General features: G+C 39.3%; 2 protein-coding genes across 3 annotated transcripts in view; one reads left to right on the forward strand and one right to left on the reverse strand.

Annotated features, from left to right (window-relative positions):
• Positions 1–11,784, forward strand: part of LOC106806418 (adenylate kinase 2, mitochondrial-like) — a 19,324-nt gene extending 7,540 nt beyond the window's left edge. The window contains 2 exon segments of the mRNA XM_014808345.1: positions 263–430; positions 11,038–11,784. Coding sequence (XP_014663831.1) covers positions 263–430; positions 11,038–11,259 — 390 coding nt within the window. The 3' untranslated portion in view covers positions 11,260–11,784.
• A 114-nt stretch (positions 11,785–11,898) lies between these two features.
• The window catches only part of LOC106806417 (translation initiation factor eIF-2B subunit delta-like), a 10,023-nt gene continuing 2,019 nt past the window's right edge, over positions 11,899–19,902 (reverse strand). For both annotated transcript variants that reach the window (XM_014808343.1, XM_014808344.1), the window contains exons 2-13: positions 19,179–19,287; positions 18,366–18,732; positions 18,055–18,245; positions 17,380–17,464; positions 16,866–17,040; positions 16,191–16,302; positions 15,924–16,000; positions 15,686–15,788; positions 15,423–15,550; positions 14,800–14,977; positions 13,137–13,317; positions 11,899–12,352 (exon numbers count right to left, since the gene is read on the reverse strand). In XM_014808343.1, coding sequence (XP_014663829.1) covers positions 12,150–12,352; positions 13,137–13,317; positions 14,800–14,977; positions 15,423–15,550; positions 15,686–15,788; positions 15,924–16,000; positions 16,191–16,302; positions 16,866–17,040; positions 17,380–17,464; positions 18,055–18,245; positions 18,366–18,732; positions 19,179–19,190 — 1,812 coding nt within the window. In that variant the 5' untranslated portion in view covers positions 19,191–19,287 and the 3' untranslated portion in view covers positions 11,899–12,149. The remainder of the gene's footprint in view (positions 12,353–13,136; positions 13,318–14,799; positions 14,978–15,422; positions 15,551–15,685; positions 15,789–15,923; positions 16,001–16,190; positions 16,303–16,865; positions 17,041–17,379; positions 17,465–18,054; positions 18,246–18,365; positions 18,733–19,178; positions 19,288–19,902) is intronic.

Consider the following 19,902-nt stretch of genomic DNA (forward strand, 5'->3'; position numbering starts at 1 on the left):
ATTACATCGCACCTTCTGTGAAACTGCTATGGGCACACTGTAGTTTCATAACCTGCCTATTCTCCTGCGATTACATCTCACCTGCGAAACTGTGCGCGCTGTAACATCTCATGGTTTCATAACCTGCCTATTCTCCTGCGATTACATCTCACCTGCGAAACTGTGCGCGCTGTAACATCTCATGGTTTCATAACCTGCCTATTCTCCTGCGATTACATCTCACCTGCGAAACTGTGTGCGCTGTAACGTCTCATCGTTGCAGCTGGATGAGCTTCTGCATCACAAGAAGTCAGAGCTGGATGCTGTGATGGAGTTTGCCATCGATGATTCGCTGCTCGTGCGCCGCATCACCGGTCGCCTCATCCACAAGCCGAGCGGCAGGAGCTATCACGAGGAGTTTAACCCACCCAAGCAGCACATGATCGACGATGTGAGTATAAAGTTTAGCGCAGACCTGTGACTTTTTCATGCAACTCGACAGCGATTCTAGAATCGCTGTAAAAATTGCTGTGAAATCGCTACGTTTGCCGGAACGTGCAACTGCAACCTGTAGCGATTCCGGTCGCTTGCGATGAGTTGCAATTAAGAAATCAAACTGTTTTGATTTGGAGTGATTCGTTGCTCCCATTTGCTCCCAAATTGTTATAGAATTGCTTTGAAATCGCATGTGTGCACACACGAGGTGACACATCGACCGATCGCTTGCGGTTGCAGGTTGCAGGTTGCAGCGACGAGCAACCAAAAATAGCATGTCTGCGGTAGGCTTAAGAAGCGATGTCTTGCCATCCGATCCACTATCTCTGGTGTACTATACGTCGACGTGATGCTTAGTGATTATTATTATTCACAAGACATTGCTAGCAGCGATTTGGTCATTGTATTGGGACAGTCTTGTTCATAGTGCTAGTAGCATATTGTTGTTCATTAATAAATTATACCTGCCATAACATGTCAATGCTGTAGGAAATATCAAGTTATACTAATACAGAATTGATAAAGCATACAATAGTATTACCACAGACTAACGGATACACAGACTGGACGAAACGCCAAAATAGTGTAATGCAATTGAATGGTGGCGCCGCCCAGCGAATGAAGCGGTACACTAAAAATCTGGCTGTGGTGACAGATTGTGGATGTGTAACGTTGTAACATTAAAACGTCTCTATCGTTAATTCTAATATTTGGACTGGAGTTTAATTATACATTCCTGAATCTAGAAGGTCAAATGTTAGTCTTCAAGTAGATTTTGCTCTATTAAACGGCTATACATTTATTTTTACATGCTAAACGATCATCCACACCGTATCACTGACTAATGCACAATGAATACACACAATACATCACAATGCATAATGTGCTACAGTCTGTAGTTTAATTTATTCCTTAGTCTGTGACCGGATTTTGTGAGATTTGTTTTTTCTACAAACAATAAAAATAATAAAGACGATATAATTTCCATATTTTTTACTCAAATACCAGTATATTAGTCACGTTTATTGCTAAGAAGTTTAATCACAAGTGCTAGAGCTTCAGCAATGTACGATTCTGCTTGTTTCTAGGTTGGGAGTGCAGGAGGGTTACTGACTTCTATCAGCTCTAGATGGAACTGCATCCTTTCTTAGCCTCTTAAATTTTTTGACTTGCCCTTGTGTTTTTAGCTCGTCTGACGTAGTCGGATGCAGCTTGTAGAATCGCATAGGATTGTCCGTGCGTCCATCCGTGCGTGCGTCAACAGTTGGGCACAAATCTTAACCGCTCGATGTACGGTCACGATATTCGGGACGTCGGGCGGGATCGTGAAAAGGACTCGGGATGACAAATTTGGGGGTCAAGGGTCAAAGGTCAAGATGTGTAAACAGAGGGGGAATATTTCCCCCTTAACTTAAGGTATAGGAGGAAATACGGAATTGCGGAACAAACCTATGCTCGACATATGCTCTTAATATTCGGTGTATAGTGTGATGGGCAGGAAACCCATCACCAGTGCGAAATTGGAGGTCACAGCTAGGTCAAAGGGCAGTGGGGGAAAGATCAGATATCAGACATTTTCTGAGGACATGGCCTAATGGACAGAGTGAAAAACTTTTTTGTTTCAGCGCTGACCTACCATTTTTATCACTTTATTGAAAGGACCAAGAAATGGGCTTTCCACTGACGTGCGAAGAGTAAGTGTGTGATAACCTTTTATCCCTCAAGAGGAGGGTTAAACATGGGTTCCTGAACTGCCTCAATGATGTCAGTGTTCATGGCACATCTATAATCCATAAAGCCAATAAGCCTGGATTGCCGAACGGTTACAGCACAGGCGTCACGGCTCAAAGGTCCATGGATCGAATCCCATCAGATTTTTTATTATTTACCTGTTTTCTGTATTTTTCTATCTTTATCCATTTAATTATTTTTTTCCAATTAATGCAAATATTTACATGATTTATTTACAACAATTTAATAACAACAATTTTTTTTATTATTTTTTAATAGGGTTAGGGTTAGGGTCACAATGCACCATAAAACAAGAGTTTCAGGCACGCGATATGTATCAACCAATGGGATTTGTGAGGTATACAAAATGCAGAAGGGTGCTGAAATGATGTGTACGCAACTGCATATCTGCATATCTGCGCCTAACAAAGGTGTCACTATGCACGACTTAAATGTTACGTTTATAACCGTAGCAACAGACCTCAGATGAGCCCAGACGCTCTGCGGCTCTTGTTTAATAAAGGTGGAAGGGATCGGGTGAAGGAATTATGGAAAATAAGGTAAATTACAGACAGTTTGAATTTATTATTAGCAAAATTATTCAGCATGTGTTGGTTTAGTTTTGATATTGCCATAAACAATAATGATATACTGCAGTGCCCAGCAGTGAATATTTCTCAAACGTATTTTTCTGTTTATATGTATATTTCTTGAAATCAAGTGGTACATGTATAACGACCCAATAGTCACACGACAAGAAGCAGAGAAAGCAATGTTTTTTACTAATTTCTCATACTAATAATAGTTATATTTTTAAATAGGTACAGCATATCACATTTCAAAGCAGCCAGTGATTTTTACCCTTGTCAGCTGGACACATAAATTGAGATGCCTCATAAAGACAAAATGATCCTCGCAAATTAGCAGATATTTGCATTGGCTGTCTTTTAACCCGTCAATGTCGGCTTTTCCTATGTTGCAGATCCACTTCCGAAGTCTATGTACATGATCATCTACATGTGTCATGTAATGATGTGGTGTATTATTTACAAATTGCATATAGTTTTAACTGGTATTTTCCACAGAACAAAGGGCAGCAGAATTACACAGATAACCGAACCAAGAAGTGTTTTCCCTAACATTTAACTGTTAGCTTCACAAGATTGTATCTTGTATTAGTTTACATTGATATTATGATTACATATGATTAAGGTTCAGAATATATTCAAACACGACCAGTTTCTGAATATTTGGCTTTAAAATATGTATTTGCAGTACATATATTCTGTTAGCATTCGAAGAAAAGAAGACAAAATTAAATTTTAAGACATAAAAACTTTAATTCTGAAGTGTTACATACAGTTTTGTTCTTTTGCGTGAATGCGTGAGAATGCGTAGGGCATGCGGGAGTGTGGGAGAATGGGTCCAGATGCGTGAGACTTGGTAGGTCTGCTAACAGAGTAAGATTTAAACTAAAAGGTGAAATTTTATTTTCAGGGTGCCTCAAATGCAGTCTAACTTCTAGGACATTCAAATTTTTAAAATTTTGCTCGGGAAGACCCCCAGAACCCCCCTCTACCTCTCTCCCCGCATCTGCCTGCAGAATCCACATTCGTGCCTATTCATTTCATGACTATTACTATTTAATGTGAATATTTGTATCATTTCATATTCATAGTTTATTTGTTCCTTTTGACAAATTGAAAAAGAGATTCAAGAGTCTCATACAATGTGTTCAGAATAGCTTAGAATGAACCAAATTGCACCATTTTATCAAAAATTTCCCAGGGGAGCATGCCCCCGGACCCCCTAGCTGGGCGAGCTCATGCGGTGCTCGCTTTGCTAGGTTCTCGAGACACGCAAAAACATCTTTGAATCCATTATGCGAGTTTTTCCCCAAACCGGCCATTACCTCCATTGTCTAATTTTCCCCCAGAAGAAACCCTGCTATATAAGTTATATTTTATGCAGTGGCTACGCGTTTGGTCATCCATTACAAAGCTCAGCACACATTCCCAATTCCATGTCGCGATTAGCCCACACCCCTTTTCAAATCATTGATTTTAATGGATTTACTATTGCTTCAAATGTTACAAAAACACATTTTTTGGATAAAATACCTAAAGGTACGTAATATTATGGTGAAACCCTATTGTTTATTGTTTTTTACTGAAAAAATATAGTTGGGTTTACATAAGAAATATATGACCGAGCGCGTAGCCTGGGAGCTGGGCGTCCGGTTACCGGACGCGTAGCCTGGGAGCTGGGCGTCCGGTTACCGGACGCGTAGCCACGGCATATATTTTATTTACTGTCAATTCAGAATCACCATAAAACAGCATAGCGTGTGGTCATCCAAGCAGAACTACACATGTATACTCCGTATAGCAGTGTGACACATTGATCAAGACAATTCAACAGCTTTAGTTAATAAACAGTTGTTCTCAGTAATGTTATTTTGTGTAGGGATTTTGTGACTGGGTTGCCTGGTGAGGGCAAGACGAAAATTTGTTCCTACAGAATGATTGCGACCGTAATGATTGCCATACGGTAGAGACATATTCTCTGGGTTATGGTACTTTAGCCCAGAATGTGATCTGATCGTGTTATGCAGGCTCAAATGCCTAAGTTCAAATGCTCAAAGGCCTAAATGATACAAATAATGACTGATAATGATGTGCAAATGGCACATTTTACACCTACCAACCATCTTGTAATGGCTGAATTTTAACTTTACTATAGCTATGCCAGTGATATGATTATACCAGGAATGAATAATAGAGATCTCTATTAGAATCTTAGAATCTTTCGATGTCTAGAATCTCTATTATTCACTCCTGAATATACTTAGTGATGCAATGTGAAAAAACTGGTGTTTCAGAGAATTATATCTCTGGCTGGTGGAGGCACATGCACATGTATACCAATAATTATAAATATTGATCAGCATAAAATGGGTAATATTGCCAACTGAACACTGCCCAGCAAAAATACACAAAGTTCTGCAGGAGTTGGATACTTTAAAACATGTTGCATAATGTCTTTGTTAATATCTATGTTTTTATTTACTCCTGTTAATATGTACGTTTATGTCATCTACTTCTGATGAGTGTGAACTGGGTAGGTCTGGGAACTATGAAAACATACAGTCATACTGGTAGTTACTCTTGCAAGTGATTACATAGTACATATCTAATGTGCATCTCAGGACTGTAGAAGCATTTCTGTGCATTAATTTAACATTAGACGCATTTGAATCTCGATTGTTTACATTCACATTCATATTTACCTTAGTCGAACAGAGCTGTGCTTGTAGTAAACTCGACTTATTTTTTACTGTGCATTTGCTAAACTACATCACACTGCTTTTATAAAGGTAATGGATGATGGAAAGCTGGTCAGTGACGACCTTGTAGTGGACATGATTGATGATCACTTAGATCAACCCCAATGCAAGTATGGCTTCCTTTTGGATGGATTTCCACGTACTATCAAGCAAGCTGAGAAGGTCACCTAATATTCATTAGATATCAGGTTTCACGATTAAGACGTTTTCTTGATGTAGTAGTATTAGTAGAGGTAGTGGTAGTAGTAGTAGTAGTAATAGTTGTAGTTGTAGGTAGAAGTGTAACAATTCAACACTATTAACCTCTCTCCCCCTCCCCTCCTCTCACTCGACTTATATATATGGCAGGACGATCCTACGTTATGGATTTCAGGGGAGAGCCGCTTTAAAGGGATACTTTCCCCCTATAATTTTATAGAGTATATTATGATAGCAAATGCGTAAATAATAGCATATATATATATATATATATTAGCATTCACTTTTGTCATAAAACAGCAGTAAATTTCGAAATCTTTTACTTTGACCGCTGACATGACACCATGCGATTGTGCTGCCACCCTGGAAATGTTGCGCATCTGGCAATTTATTTTGCAGGTTACAGACCGAGGGATAATCGCAAGTGCAATTATATTTATAATACCTAACTGCTATTTAACCGAACAATTTTTATTTTAGGACAAATTCATCCATATTATGAACGAACTGAAACTAAGTGTCGTTTATAAGATATTGCAATCCTAAAAATTGTAAATAAATAAGAAACACCCTCGGTCTGTAGCTTGCAGCTGAAACGTTGCCTTGCCCAACTTTTTCAGTGGATATGCGCTCCCAGTGGCGCTACTGTCGTTGTAAGCAACACTATAGCCGTCAGTTTTAAAACGTATTTAAAAAATATTTCTAATGAATATTGAATCATAGAACATTTTTATGCAGCGTTATTTTAACCTATATTTTAACTGAAAATATCCAGAGAACCTAGAGTAATGTATCCCTTTTAAAGCTGGTGGAGCACAAGTAAGGATGCAACTCCACTGTAACATTCTGCTTCACATTGTTGCAAGGGAGCACAAGTTTACAATTCTGCCGTCTCCCTTTTCTTTCTAATTCCTTCTCTCGTCTCTTTCTTCTTTTACTTCCGTTGTTGCCAGAAAGAAATTGTACCATAAGTGTTGCAGTCATGGTGCCAAACATATATACTGTTACATACAAGACAAAACTCGACAGTCAATATGCATTTGGCATTCATGCTAAGTTAATGACACGCTAAAATCCGCCGCACACGTGAGTATTTTGACGCATGCATCATTTTACTTGAGTAAAATTACTCACGTGTGCGCTTGGCTTTCGATTATTAGTAGATCCTTTGCTATTCTACCACCATCGTTTGGTCGTTTCATAACCTGCCGATTCTCCTGCGATTACATCACACCTTCTGGAAAACTGTGTGCGCTGTAACGTGTCATGGTTTCATAACCTGCCAATTCTCATGCGATTACATCGCACCTTCTGTGAAACTGCATGGGCACACTGTACTGCCTCCTGGTTTCATAACCTGCCTATTCTCCTGTGATTACATCGCACCTCCTGTGAAATTGTGCGCGCTGTAACGTCTAATGGTTTCATAACCTGCCAATTCTCCTGCGATTACATCGCACCTTCTGCGAAACTGTGCGCGCTGTAACATCTCATGGTTTCATAACCTGCCTATTCTCCTGCGATTACATCTCACCTGCGAAACTGTGCGCGCTGTAACATCTCATGGTTGCCAGCTGGTATGAGCTCTGCATCACAAGAAGTCAGCAGCTGGATGCTGTGATGGATCGCACATCGAATGATTTCGCTGCTCTGGCGCCGCATTCACTCGGTCGCCTCATCCGACAACAGCGCAGAAGCATCAGCGATGGAGTTAACCACGCCAAGCAGCACAGATCGAGATGTGGAGTATAAAGTTTAGCGGGGCAGACACTGTGACTTTTCATACCGGCAGCGTTCTAGAAATCGCTGTAAAAAATTGCTTGTAATCGCTACGTTTGGGCCGGAACGTGCAACTGCACCTGTAGCATTCGGTCGTTGCGATGAGTTGCAATTAAGAAATCAAACATGTTGATTGGAGGTGAGTGATTCGTTGCCTCCCTGGTTGCGCTCCCAAATTGTTATAGAATTGCTTGAAATCGCATGTGTGCGCACGACGAGGTGAGCACATCGACGCGATCGCTTGCGCGTGCAGGTTGCACGCGACGAGCATACCAAAAATCGCATGTCCTGCGCTAGGCCTTAAGAAAGCAGGGTTGCCGTGGGGCTCGCCATCGATCCACTATCTCCTGGTGTACTATACGTCGACGTGATGCTTAGTGATTATTATTATTCACAAACATTGCTAGCAGCGATTTGGTCATTGTATTGGGACAGTCTTGTTCATAGTGCTAGTAGCATATTGTTGTTCATTAATAAATTATACCTGCCATAACATGTCAATGCTGTAGGAAATATCAAGTTATACTAATACAGAATTGATATAGCATACAATAGTAATACCACAGACTAATGGATACACAGACTGGACGAAACGCCAAAATAGTGTAATGCAATTGAATGGTGGTGCCGCCCAGCGAATGAAGCGGTACACTAAAAATCTGGCTGTGGTGACAGATTGTGGATGTGTAACGTTGTAACATTAAAAACGTCTCTATCGTTAATTCTAATATTTGGACTGGAGTTTAATTATACATTCCTGAATCTAGAAGGTCAAATGTTAGTCTTCAAGTAGATTTTGCTCTATTAAACGGCTATACATTTATTTTACATGCAAACGATCATCCACACCGTATCACTGACTAATGCACAATGAATACACACAATACATCACAATGCATAATGTGCTACAGTCCTGTAGTTTTAATTTATATCCTTAGTCTGTGACCGGATTTTGTGAGATTGTTTTTCTACAAACAATAAAAATAATAAAGACGATATAATTTCCATATTTTTTACTCAAATACCAGTATATTAGTCACGTTTATTGCTAAGAAGTTTAATCACAAGTGCTAGAGCTTCAGCAATGTACGATTCTGCTTGTTTCTAGGTTGGGAGTGCAGGAGGGTTACTGACTTCTATCAGAGATGGAACTGCATCCTTTCTTAGCCCTTAAATTTTTTGACTTGCCCTTGTTTTTTAGCTCGTCTGACGTAGTCGGATGCACTTGTAGAATCGCATAGGATTGTCCGTGCGTCATGTGCGTGCGTCAACAGTTGGGCACAAATCTTAACCGCTCGATGTACGGTCACGATATTCGGGACGTCGGGCGGATCGTGAAAAGGACTCGGGATGACAAATTTGGGGGTCAAGGGTCAAAGGTCAAGATGTGTAAACAGAAGGGGGAATATTTCCCCCTTAACTTAAGGTATAGGAGGAAATACGGAATTGCGGAACAAACCTATGCTCGACATATGCTCTTAATATTCGGTGTATAGTGTGATGGGCAGGAAACCCATCACCAGTGCGAAATTGGAGGTCACACTGAGGTCAAAGGGCAGTGGGGAAAGATCAGATATCAGACATTTTCTGAGGACATGGCTAATGGACAGAGTGAAAAACTTTTTTGTTTCAGCGCGCTGACCTACCATTTTATCACTTTATTGAAAGGACCAGAAATGGGCTTTCCACTGACGTGCGAAGAGTAAGTGTGTGATAACCTTTTATCCCTCAAGAGGAGGGTTAAACATGGGTTCCTGAACTGCCTCAATGATGTCAGTGTTCATGGCACATCATTAATCCATAAAGCCAATAGCCTGGATGCCGAACGGTTACAGCACAGGCCGTCACGGCTGCAAAGGTCCATGGATCGAATCCCATCAGATTTTTATTATTTACCTGTTTTCTGTATTTTTCTATCTTTATTCCAATTTAATTATTTTTTTCCAATTAATGCAAATATTTACATGATTTATTTACAACAATTTAATAACAACAATTTTTTTTATTATAATAGGGTTAGGGTTAGGGTCACAATGCACCATAAAACAGGAGTTTCAGGCACGCGATTTGTATCAACCAATGGGATTTGGGAGGTATGCAAAATGCAGAAGGTTGCTGAAATGATGTGTACGCAACTGCATATCTGCATATCTGCGCCTAACAAAGGTGTCACTATGCACGACTTAAATGTTACGTTATAACGCTAGCAACAGACCTCAGATGAGCCCAGACGCTCTGCGGCTCTTGTTTAATAAAGGTGGAAGGGATCGGGTGAAGGAATTATGGAAAATAAGGTAAAATACAGACAGTTGGCAAAATTATTCAGCATGTGTTGGTTTAGTTTTGATATTGCCATAAACAATAATGATATACTGCAGTGCCCAGCAGTGAATATTTCTCAAACGTATTTTTCTGTTTATATGTATATATTTCTTGAAATCAAGCCTGGTACATGTATAACGACCCAATAGTCACACGACAAGAAGCAGAGAAAGCAATGTTTTTTACTAATTTCTCATACTAATAATAGTTATATTTTTAAATAGGTACAGCGATATCACATTTCAAAGCAGCCAGTGTGATTTTTACCCTTGTCAGCTGGAACACATAAATTGAGATGCCTCATAAAGACAAAATGATCCTCGCAAATTAGCAGATATTTGCATTGGCTGTCTTTTAACCCGTCAATGTCGGCTTTTCCTATGTTGCAGATCCACTTCCGAAGTCTATGTACATGATCATCTACATGTGTCATGTAATGTGAGTGGTGTATTATTTACAAATTGCATATAGTTTTAACTGGTATTTTCCACAGAACAAAGGGCAGCAGAATTACACAGATAACCGAACCAAGTAGTGTTTTCCCTAACTTTTAACTGTTAGCTTCACAAGATTGTATCTTGTATTAGTTTACATTGATATTATGATTACATATGATTAAACAATCAATAAGTACAGTCTCTGTTCGTGTGCACAGCAGTTAGTGAGTCACTGCATCTGTCACTGCCGTCCTAACGAATTTATTGTTTGCAAACGTATATAGCATGCAACAGCGTGATAAATCGTAGTACCTTATCATGATCTGTGGGAAACTTATACCTATAAAAACGCTATATCGGGGGTTTCTTCCTTGTATTGGAACAATTTCCTGCACTGCAATAACTGCCAGCTGATGCCAATTTGAGTAGTTGACCGCTTCATTCGCCAGGGGCAGCACCATCGAAACGCTTAACAAGCAGGATATACAAAGTGTCCAGTCTGTGTATCAGTTAGTCTGTGGTAATACTGAGTTAATACTTAGTAAATATTGTATCCTTTCGGCAAGATACTTTAATCTCATTTTTTTCCAGTCAGCAGACTGTACAATTAGGTATCTGCTAATGGGCAAGTTACACCAGCGATAAACCAATGCTGTATCAAGAGGGCATCCTGAGTGCACAACCACCTATGAGCCTGTAGATATACTTTATTCTATTTCACCGCTAATATTTTTTTCGTGTTTGTTACAGGTAACTGGAGAGCCGCTCATCAAGAGATCTGATGACAATGAGAAAGCGCTCTCTGCAAGACTGCGGTCTTACCACGACCAGACGAAGCCACTTGTGAGTTACTACCAAAAGCGCAGCCTACACATGTGGGTGGATGCCTCCAAGCACCCTAGCGAAGTCTTTAAGAAGATCAGGGAGAGCTTTGATGCATGTACGAGCAAAGACAAGGTGGCATTCATTTAACAATGGTGAAATATAGGTACCTTGATGGCATAGTGATAACTTGTGGCACGGTGTTCTGGAATTGTGGTTACGTGTTCTTGAATTAACATAAACGGTTTCCGCAATTGATTTTAATAAGTACAAGTAATTCTTGCAACAGAATTCCTAGAGTTCATACTTGCTAGTACAAAATTTTATATGTTTCTTTAAAACTAGTTTAAAATTTGCATTGAGTCTAAATCAACTTTAGTTAATTTTTCTAATGATTTTAATAGGCAGTGTAATTACTATGTTGTTAATAATCATGAGCTACTCTTCTCATTCTTTTCTGTTTCTTTGATTACAAGTAGGTTGATGTAATAACAATACCAGACAAACGGACATTGTACTGAACCTAAAATGTGAAAATCATGTCATTACGTATTGGACATGTTATAGAAACGGCTATAGCATATGTTTTTAAAATGCAACCAGGTGGGTAGATAAAAAATACAGGTAAATTATAGTGTATAATTGAAGAGTGAAATAAAATTGAATTCTTCCCCACAACTTCTTTTACTTTAGTTTATCAATATATGTTGGTGAGATACCTCTATGAGTCACTAAATGTATTTTCAACCTAAAAGTTATATGTACAAATGAGTTCTATGTAGACTCAGCTGCTGTGTATGTTACTGCTTTAATATTAAAAACACCATTATTATAAACAGACAATTTTTTAGCTTCCAACTGTTGTAATCAAAGATGATAAGAAGCAGCTGAAACAAATCCTTTAATTTCACATCAGTTTAAACCATCTGCGACTAATGACATGATCACCAAGTAAACCACATTTCTTAGACTTGAGTAAGGCTGGCATGATATACTAGTTACTTACTTTACATACTCTCATTACTTTCACCCTGACCGTCCTAGTTAGCTTCGACATTCTTAACTCGGAGTACAACTGGTACTGATGTGCAGGGTATCATTCCCACTTCTGTAATGACGACATTGACAAAATCGGGTGGTGTCACATCGTAGACGAGATTTAGCAAGCTGAGATATTTCTTTTCTCGCCAGTCTGCCAAGGGTGCTTTGTTGTAATCGATCCTCACTAGATCATCAGGGTCACCTATGCATAAACAAAACCATATATTCAGATACTACATGTTTATGAAGTTTGTAGAACTGCGTGAAATCCATTCTGGTCATTCGAAGATGATCATGAGCTGAGATCATGAAAAGTTGATCTTCATTGTATATACAGTGGACCCCCGAAATCGAACGGCTCGACATACGAATTTTCGAGATACGAACGACCTCCGGTTGAAAGTAATGTATTCAACAAACGAATAAAATTCAATATACGAACGTCTTACGAATCAGCCAATCAGGGTATAGGCCTAGCGCACACTCTTTCGCTGAGTCAGTTTAAGTACGTGACTCATTGAATGTGGTTGTGCTCTTGCTGTATGTAAATTTCTGTACGTCCTATAGGGTTCAAGATACTAATTTTTCGAGACACGAACAAATCTGTGGAACGAATTAAATTCGTATCTCGGGGGGTCCACTGTAATTTGTTATATGATACTGCACACTTAGCTTTATCAGAACTGTTAATTAATTTCTCACATGGATTACAAGCCTGGGATCCTTTGTCAGAAACATACGTAGTTATGACTATCGTGAAGTCCGAAAGTCTGAAATGTCATAACTTTTGCATGGCATTTCATTGTAACTCTTTTGTTACACCAGAGTGTATATATATACACTATAATTTGGAATATGAAAATGCTACCAAAACGTACCTAAATGCTACATCACCTCAAAGGTTATGACACTTCAGACTTATGAACGTCTGTAATTAATACGAGACATTGTCATAGCACGGAGTTCGCTCGGGTGAAATTACATACCCAGTTCATTGGAAACGAACGAATCCGTTTGCACCCGTTCGCAGAATTTGTACGTCTCGCAGCATACAAGCACCGGTACATTGTAGGACTTGGCCATCAGTGTAATCTGTGAGCTTCCACATCGAGACATCACATAGCCATTAGCCAGCAAGGCGTGCGCCCCTAGTATAACTTTTGACACCTGCAGCGGACAGAACGAATCCATGTTATCATTAGTGAACAAGTGCCGCGGAGCGACAGCGCTCATCTCACGTCTACTGCGGTGACTCTGTGGTGGAGTGGTGGGATTCTAATAAACCCTGTTAGTCCCAAATTGTGGGTTCACATACGTGCCGAAACAGTGGAAGGCACAAGGGATGGTATCAGGTACCTTCTCAAGGAATGTTCGTTGGGATCGTTATGAAAGTTGCCACGAGATGGCGTGTACGTTTAAGGTTCTTAAGAAGTTAAAGATGGAAGCTCCATCGTACGTAGTAGCACACAATAATTTGCAAGAAGAAATAGGTTAAGCAAACTCACCATTACTACGCAAGCTCCTACAGGGCTGCGCATAGAGTAGAGCTCGCCACCTGTTACTAATTAACGCACGGCAAAACTACACAGTACTATCACCACACATGACTTGGCATGGAGGCCACTGGCAGTAGCATAAGTTACATGCTCAAACACACTGACGTAACAGATGCATAGAAAATTATATGATTTAAGGAGCAATCAAACCTTCAACCCAAAATTTGCTTTGAAATTTCACTGTGACATTGTAGCCTCATACATCCAGGCATGTATAGATTCTACTAGCAAACCCGGCAGTCAAATTCTTTAACAGATCAACAGTAACAAGATTAACAGTAAACAAATCCATGTTTAACCCTCCTCTTGAGGGTCAAAAGGTTATCCGACACTTACTCTTCGCATGTCAGCGGAAAGTACATTTCATGTTCCTTTCAATAAAGCCATAAAAATGGTAGGTCACCACTGAAACAAAAAAGTTTTTCAATCGCTCCGTCAGACCATGTCCTCAGAAAATGTGTAAAATCCGCCCTGTGCCCCTTGACCTTTGACCTGTGACCTCCAATTTCAGCACAGTGATGGCTTTTCCTACCATGATGCTATACACCAACTATCACGAGCCTAGGTCGAGCCGTTTAGATTTGTGCCGCAATTCTGCATTTCCTCCCTATACGTCAAGTTAAGGAGGGAATGGTCCCCCTTCTTTTACACCTCTTGACCTTTGACCTTTGACCCCCAGCTTCGAAATCCGAACTCGTTTTCGGATTACCCACTCACGTCCCGAATATCGTGACCGTATGTCGAGCGGTTAAGATTTGTGCCCAACTGTTGACGGACAGAGATGTAGATAATCTATTATTATTCACTCCTGATGTTATGTTTACGTTTAAGTTTGAGTTGAACATTTGTTTATATTTATGTTTGTGTTTGAGTTTTGTTTATGTTGAACGAGTTATGTTTATATGCATGATTCAAGCTCACGTAAGGCTCACAAAGAGCAAGCATTGATTCAACGCCGTGGCACCGTGGGTTTACCACGCAAAAATCCACGTTGCACAAAAATGCTCTGGCTTTCACTCTAACATGAGGCCTAACTTCACTTAGACAATGAAGCTATTCAAGACGATTTCTGAGTAATGGAACATGTGCGCACCTCTGGCATGATGTATGAGATGGCATTGATGAGGACGTAGCTGCAGGTAATGCCATGCTTCACCAGCCTACGCAGCATCTCTTTCCCCTCCAGTTTTGGGCGGGAGTCTACGACGATCACTTGGAACCTCTTGTTCTTGTCCTTTGCTGCACACAGAACCTTCTGAATCAACGACGAACTGAAATGCACGCCATGATGAAGTTTTAGCAAACAACGTGGAACTGGAATATGTGTAAATATATATGCTTGGATGAAGTGACCTAGCTGGCTTGGACAAAACATTTAAAGCCTGACTAATGTAACTCGGTCAGTGTGCGGAAACTATGAGGATACCATTACTTGGGGGTAATTACGGTTGAATATAATAGGAATAGGAAATAACTAATAATCTGCTGTACACTAAAATGCACAACAACAGGAGGGTTGGCTATGTGGTGGAGAGCATAATGAATGCAGCTGCTGGTAAGATGTAAAAATATTGAGAGGAGAACTAAAAGATAAAATAAAATAAGAAAGTGTAAAACAAGAAATATAAAAAAGATAAAAATGAAATTTACAAAACAAAAGAGACAGACAAGCACATATGGACAAAAAAGAGAAACAATGGGAAATGAACAGCACACCAGGCGTAAACTAGTATCACATCGCCGTCAGTTATCTTCTGGATGGCAAAATTAGATATTGCCGTTCCTGCTAGCTGGATCTTTTCCAAGTAATATGTGTCTATCGCTTTATTCAGTTTCTTTTTTGCCTACAAACAAGGATATTAAAAGCTGCATTTACTGATCTAGTAAAATAAAATAGAAAAACATAGAAAGATAGCTATAACCCATGATGCAAATCACGTGAAAATAATTGCAGACAATTCTGTAGTTCATTAACTCACCTCATCATCACTTAATTCCGGTGGCATATTTGTGATGAGCATCTTCAAGTACTTGATAGCATTGCCCATGCTCACAGATAGAGGGCGACATTGATTCAAAAAGCTACAGATAAAAAACATGAAATAAAGAAGTAAAAAGTAGTTCTATCAGAACTCGATTTCATTACGCGTGCTACATCATAATATAATTTGAGATAGTACATTATTAAAATGTTGAACATTAAAACTAGTTACATACGTGATATATGGCTTAATTTTTGCATCTAATTCTCTTGCCAGCTCCTTGTGAGGTGGGGTACTATAGTCAGAAAACACCTGAAGCATAAAATGCACGATCATAAGGAGTACACAATCACTGCATCCAAAAGCGATTGGGTAAACCGTAAACACACAATACCGCCATCCACAGGTGACGATAAATCAATATTTTATACTTTCAATCATGCCGCTACGTGTGCTACAGGAATCATCCAATCTACAACAAGGTTACAGCACAACTATGTACCTGTTTTAATGCATATAGCAAAGCAATGCATCTGGCATTAGATCCCTGAATGAAGCCTTCTGCATACTGTAATCCTAAGCGCAGCATAGCTGGATGCATAGACCCATTTATCCTGCAAGATCCAAAAATTAAAACCAAAATATGACGTTACTGAATCCTACTCTAACTATAATGTACTACATTTATTATGATATTATATAACTAACAAATCAGATATCTGGCAACTATATATCTGAAATGATGTAACTCAGTTATGGAATTTGGCATGTATAAAATATGCAGATAAAGCACTAAATTCCAACTCGAAAGATAACATTAATGCAAGTTTCCAGTATATATTTACATCAAAATTATGTTTAAATTATTCTATGTGTAAAATGTTATACTTTAACGATTTATAGAATTAAAAAAAAGCTTTTTCAAAAACTGTTGATGATTACTTGTTCACAAAGCCAATTACACAAGTACTTGTGCTGTGTCTAGCACAGTTACAATTTAGCAAATTTCTAGCCACACACAATAGCCTGAGAGCAAACGACATAAAAACGCTCTTATGTAAATATAATCAACCTGATGTTATGCTGCTACATCAAATAGGGCCAAATATCACAAATATGTTTACGTATACTGGACAATATACATGAGTCACAATGCATTGCTAGCTATGCGACTCACAGAATGCCCTGAGTGGGAGAGGTGGTTTTCTCATATTGGTGAAGGTGCATAAATAGTTTGACTTTCTTCTGTGCAGAAATTCTCTGGGGAACCTGCTGTTTTTCCAACTTCCTTGCCAGCTTCTTCTGCACCTTTTCCTCATCTGCTCTCACTTGATCTGGCACTCGTTTAGGTACTGTAGATATCAACAACCGAGTTACTCCTTCCTGCATGCATTACCAGCTTATGCTTATTGCCAAACGTATCACAGTACATGACATTGTATATTCTGTACGACAAGATGGCACATTAACCACAAAGCAAAAAGGTAATATGTTTAAACTGCTGATATCTAGTACTCTTGAATTTTGACATGACACAAAATCACTCTACAGAATCAACCCACATACAAAAGGAAACAACCACAACTCATACAAATGCTACACAAAAGAACTCTCTCAATTGCTACATTATGGGAGGTTATTTGTCAAATAACTCTAGACCAACTGGTACGGAAATGTGAATCACATATTACCTGCAGCACTTCCAGCCAACATTCCAACATCTCCCTTCTTTCCTCCTTTACCTTGTTCTGCTGATTTGGCAGCTCTCTGAGCTTCCTGTGTTAAGAAACCAATTGAAGACAACTACATTAACATAACATCATACTCGGTATGTCATAGTACCAGGAGTGTCATATGATGATATATATTATGATACTCCTGATGATAGTACCTCATCTGCAATGTCTTCAACATGTCATTATACAGGCTGCTTTTACTGTTCTTCACTTAGAATGAAACTAAAAGTAATGTAATGACAAAAACACGTGTTTTTGTCTATTATTCATAACAATCCCAATAAAGAAACAAAAGGCATCAAATTTTTAGGGATTTGAGATTAGGTTACATATTTAAACAAAAAAGGCTAGACTCAGAGTCACATGAAAAAGTTCAAAATTAAAGTGTCCCCCCCCCCCTGATATTCATCAATGCATCTAATCATCTAATCAAAGTAGTGTTCTATGCAACTATTTTGTTCACGAAAATATTTACATGACATATACTCAATGCAAATGCTGCCTTGTTCAATCTTTGAATTCTGAAACATATTGTGCCAATATATTATTACACTACCAATGTTACATATTATGTACTTATTATATATACATATATTTATATATATATTATACATATTATATTATACTTGCCTGCTTCGCTCGCCTCTCAGCCTTTAGTTCTACCTTTGACTTCTGCACCACTGGTGTATCTATGTTTGCAACCAGATTTCCTTGAGACTTAGCATGATGGTCACTTTTTCCATGACCATGTGATTGAGTGTTGTGCTGTTGCTGTTGACCTAGTTGCTGCTGCTGTGTTCCCTCCGTCTGGCCTCCACCTGCTATATGTTTAGAATATTGAGGACATTTGGATCATCAAACAGCTAGTTTGACATCTATCAATGTGATTCTGGACAAGTGATAACTATCGGGAAGCTACTTGTAATTCTTCTAAAACTCACCTTTTCTCTGTTGTTTCCTAAGCTTCTTCTGTGCTCTGCTCTGCTGTAGAGCCTCCTTATTCGCTGGATCATCTGCGGGTGGTGTTGTCGGATTTTTGTTCGATTGCCCAGTATTCTCAGCAGACTGGCTTTGGTCCTTGTTGCCTTTAGCAGCTGGCTGTTGTTGTTCAGGCACTTGCCTGATGATATCATGGTCTGGCTGCTCCTTTGATGTCACATACTGACCTTGTGTAGCCTGAGGTTCACTGCATTCAGAGTCATGTACCACCTGGCTATCACTACACTGCTGCTGTTGCTGCTGCACTCCTTTTGGGCTTTTCTTCTTGTTCTTTTTCTTAGTAGTTTTCTGAGTTTGTGGTGTTACATGCTGTAAGGCCAAAGAAGTGTGCACTAACTGTACAACTACTATAACAGAGCGTTCATCTGACAGGTAGTGCTATGTGTAGCTACACTGTTGTTACAGTTGCTTCTGCTGCCGTGAGATCTGCTGTTCAGCAACATTTGCTTGAATGGAAATATCATATGGTCCGTATATCTACATCTATATTGTTACATCGATCTGTCACTCTTGACAATTACTCAACATATATATATATGTATATATACATATCAATATATATATATATATATATTGAGTATATATATATACATATCATGATATATATATATATATATATATATATATCAACATACATATATATGTCTATATATATATATATATACCTATATAATATATCAGTCAAAATATCGCAGCACATATATAGTCTTTTATATTATTTCGGATTTCTATTGTAGCTGTGTTAGCTAAATTACCTGGTGGTCCATTTTGCCAGTAAATTAATTTGACCAAACTCCTACTATAATCAGTTCTCGCTAACTGATTGAAGCCTTCACTATATCGAGTCCATGCAACCCAAACGTTCTGAAAGTAAAATACATGAAATTCGGATGGAGCACAATTTACACTAACAGGATGAATATAAAGGCCATTATCATGAAATATATAGTTCCACTGGCACTGGGCTAATTTGCATCCAGCATTTTGTCAAAATAATATGGCGATGCCACGGTAGAATACAACCGTTTGCAATGAGGCCAGGAAGGATGAAGGTCGGCATGGTGCATATGGGCCGGCCACTATGGATATATGATCACTGACACAGTGTCAGTCACTACATTGACTACACGGTGCCCACACTGACTACACCGTCACTGACAGTGTCTGTGAGAGTGTGGCACTAGTAGTAGTAGTACTACTCAGACTACTGTACACTAACTAAGTGACTATGCGTATTGCTGAGAGGGTCTATATGTCTCCCGGGGTACTGCCGGAACGTACCCTGGTACTATCTAACAAGAGCCGCAGAGCGTCTGGGCTCATCTGAGGTCTGTTGCTACGATTATAAACGTAAAATTTCAGTCGTGCGTAGTACCACATTTGTTAGGCGCAGATATGCAGACACGCAGTTGCGTACACATCATTGTTAGGACACGCCCACTATCGCAGATGGAGGGTAGGGGGAGGGTGGGGGGAGGG

This window comes from Priapulus caudatus, unplaced genomic scaffold, assembly GCF_000485595.1.
Source record: "Priapulus caudatus unplaced genomic scaffold, Priapulus_caudatus-5.0.1 Scaffold159, whole genome shotgun sequence".
NCBI classification, from domain to species: Eukaryota; Metazoa; Priapulida; class Priapulimorpha; order Priapulimorphida; family Priapulidae; genus Priapulus; species Priapulus caudatus.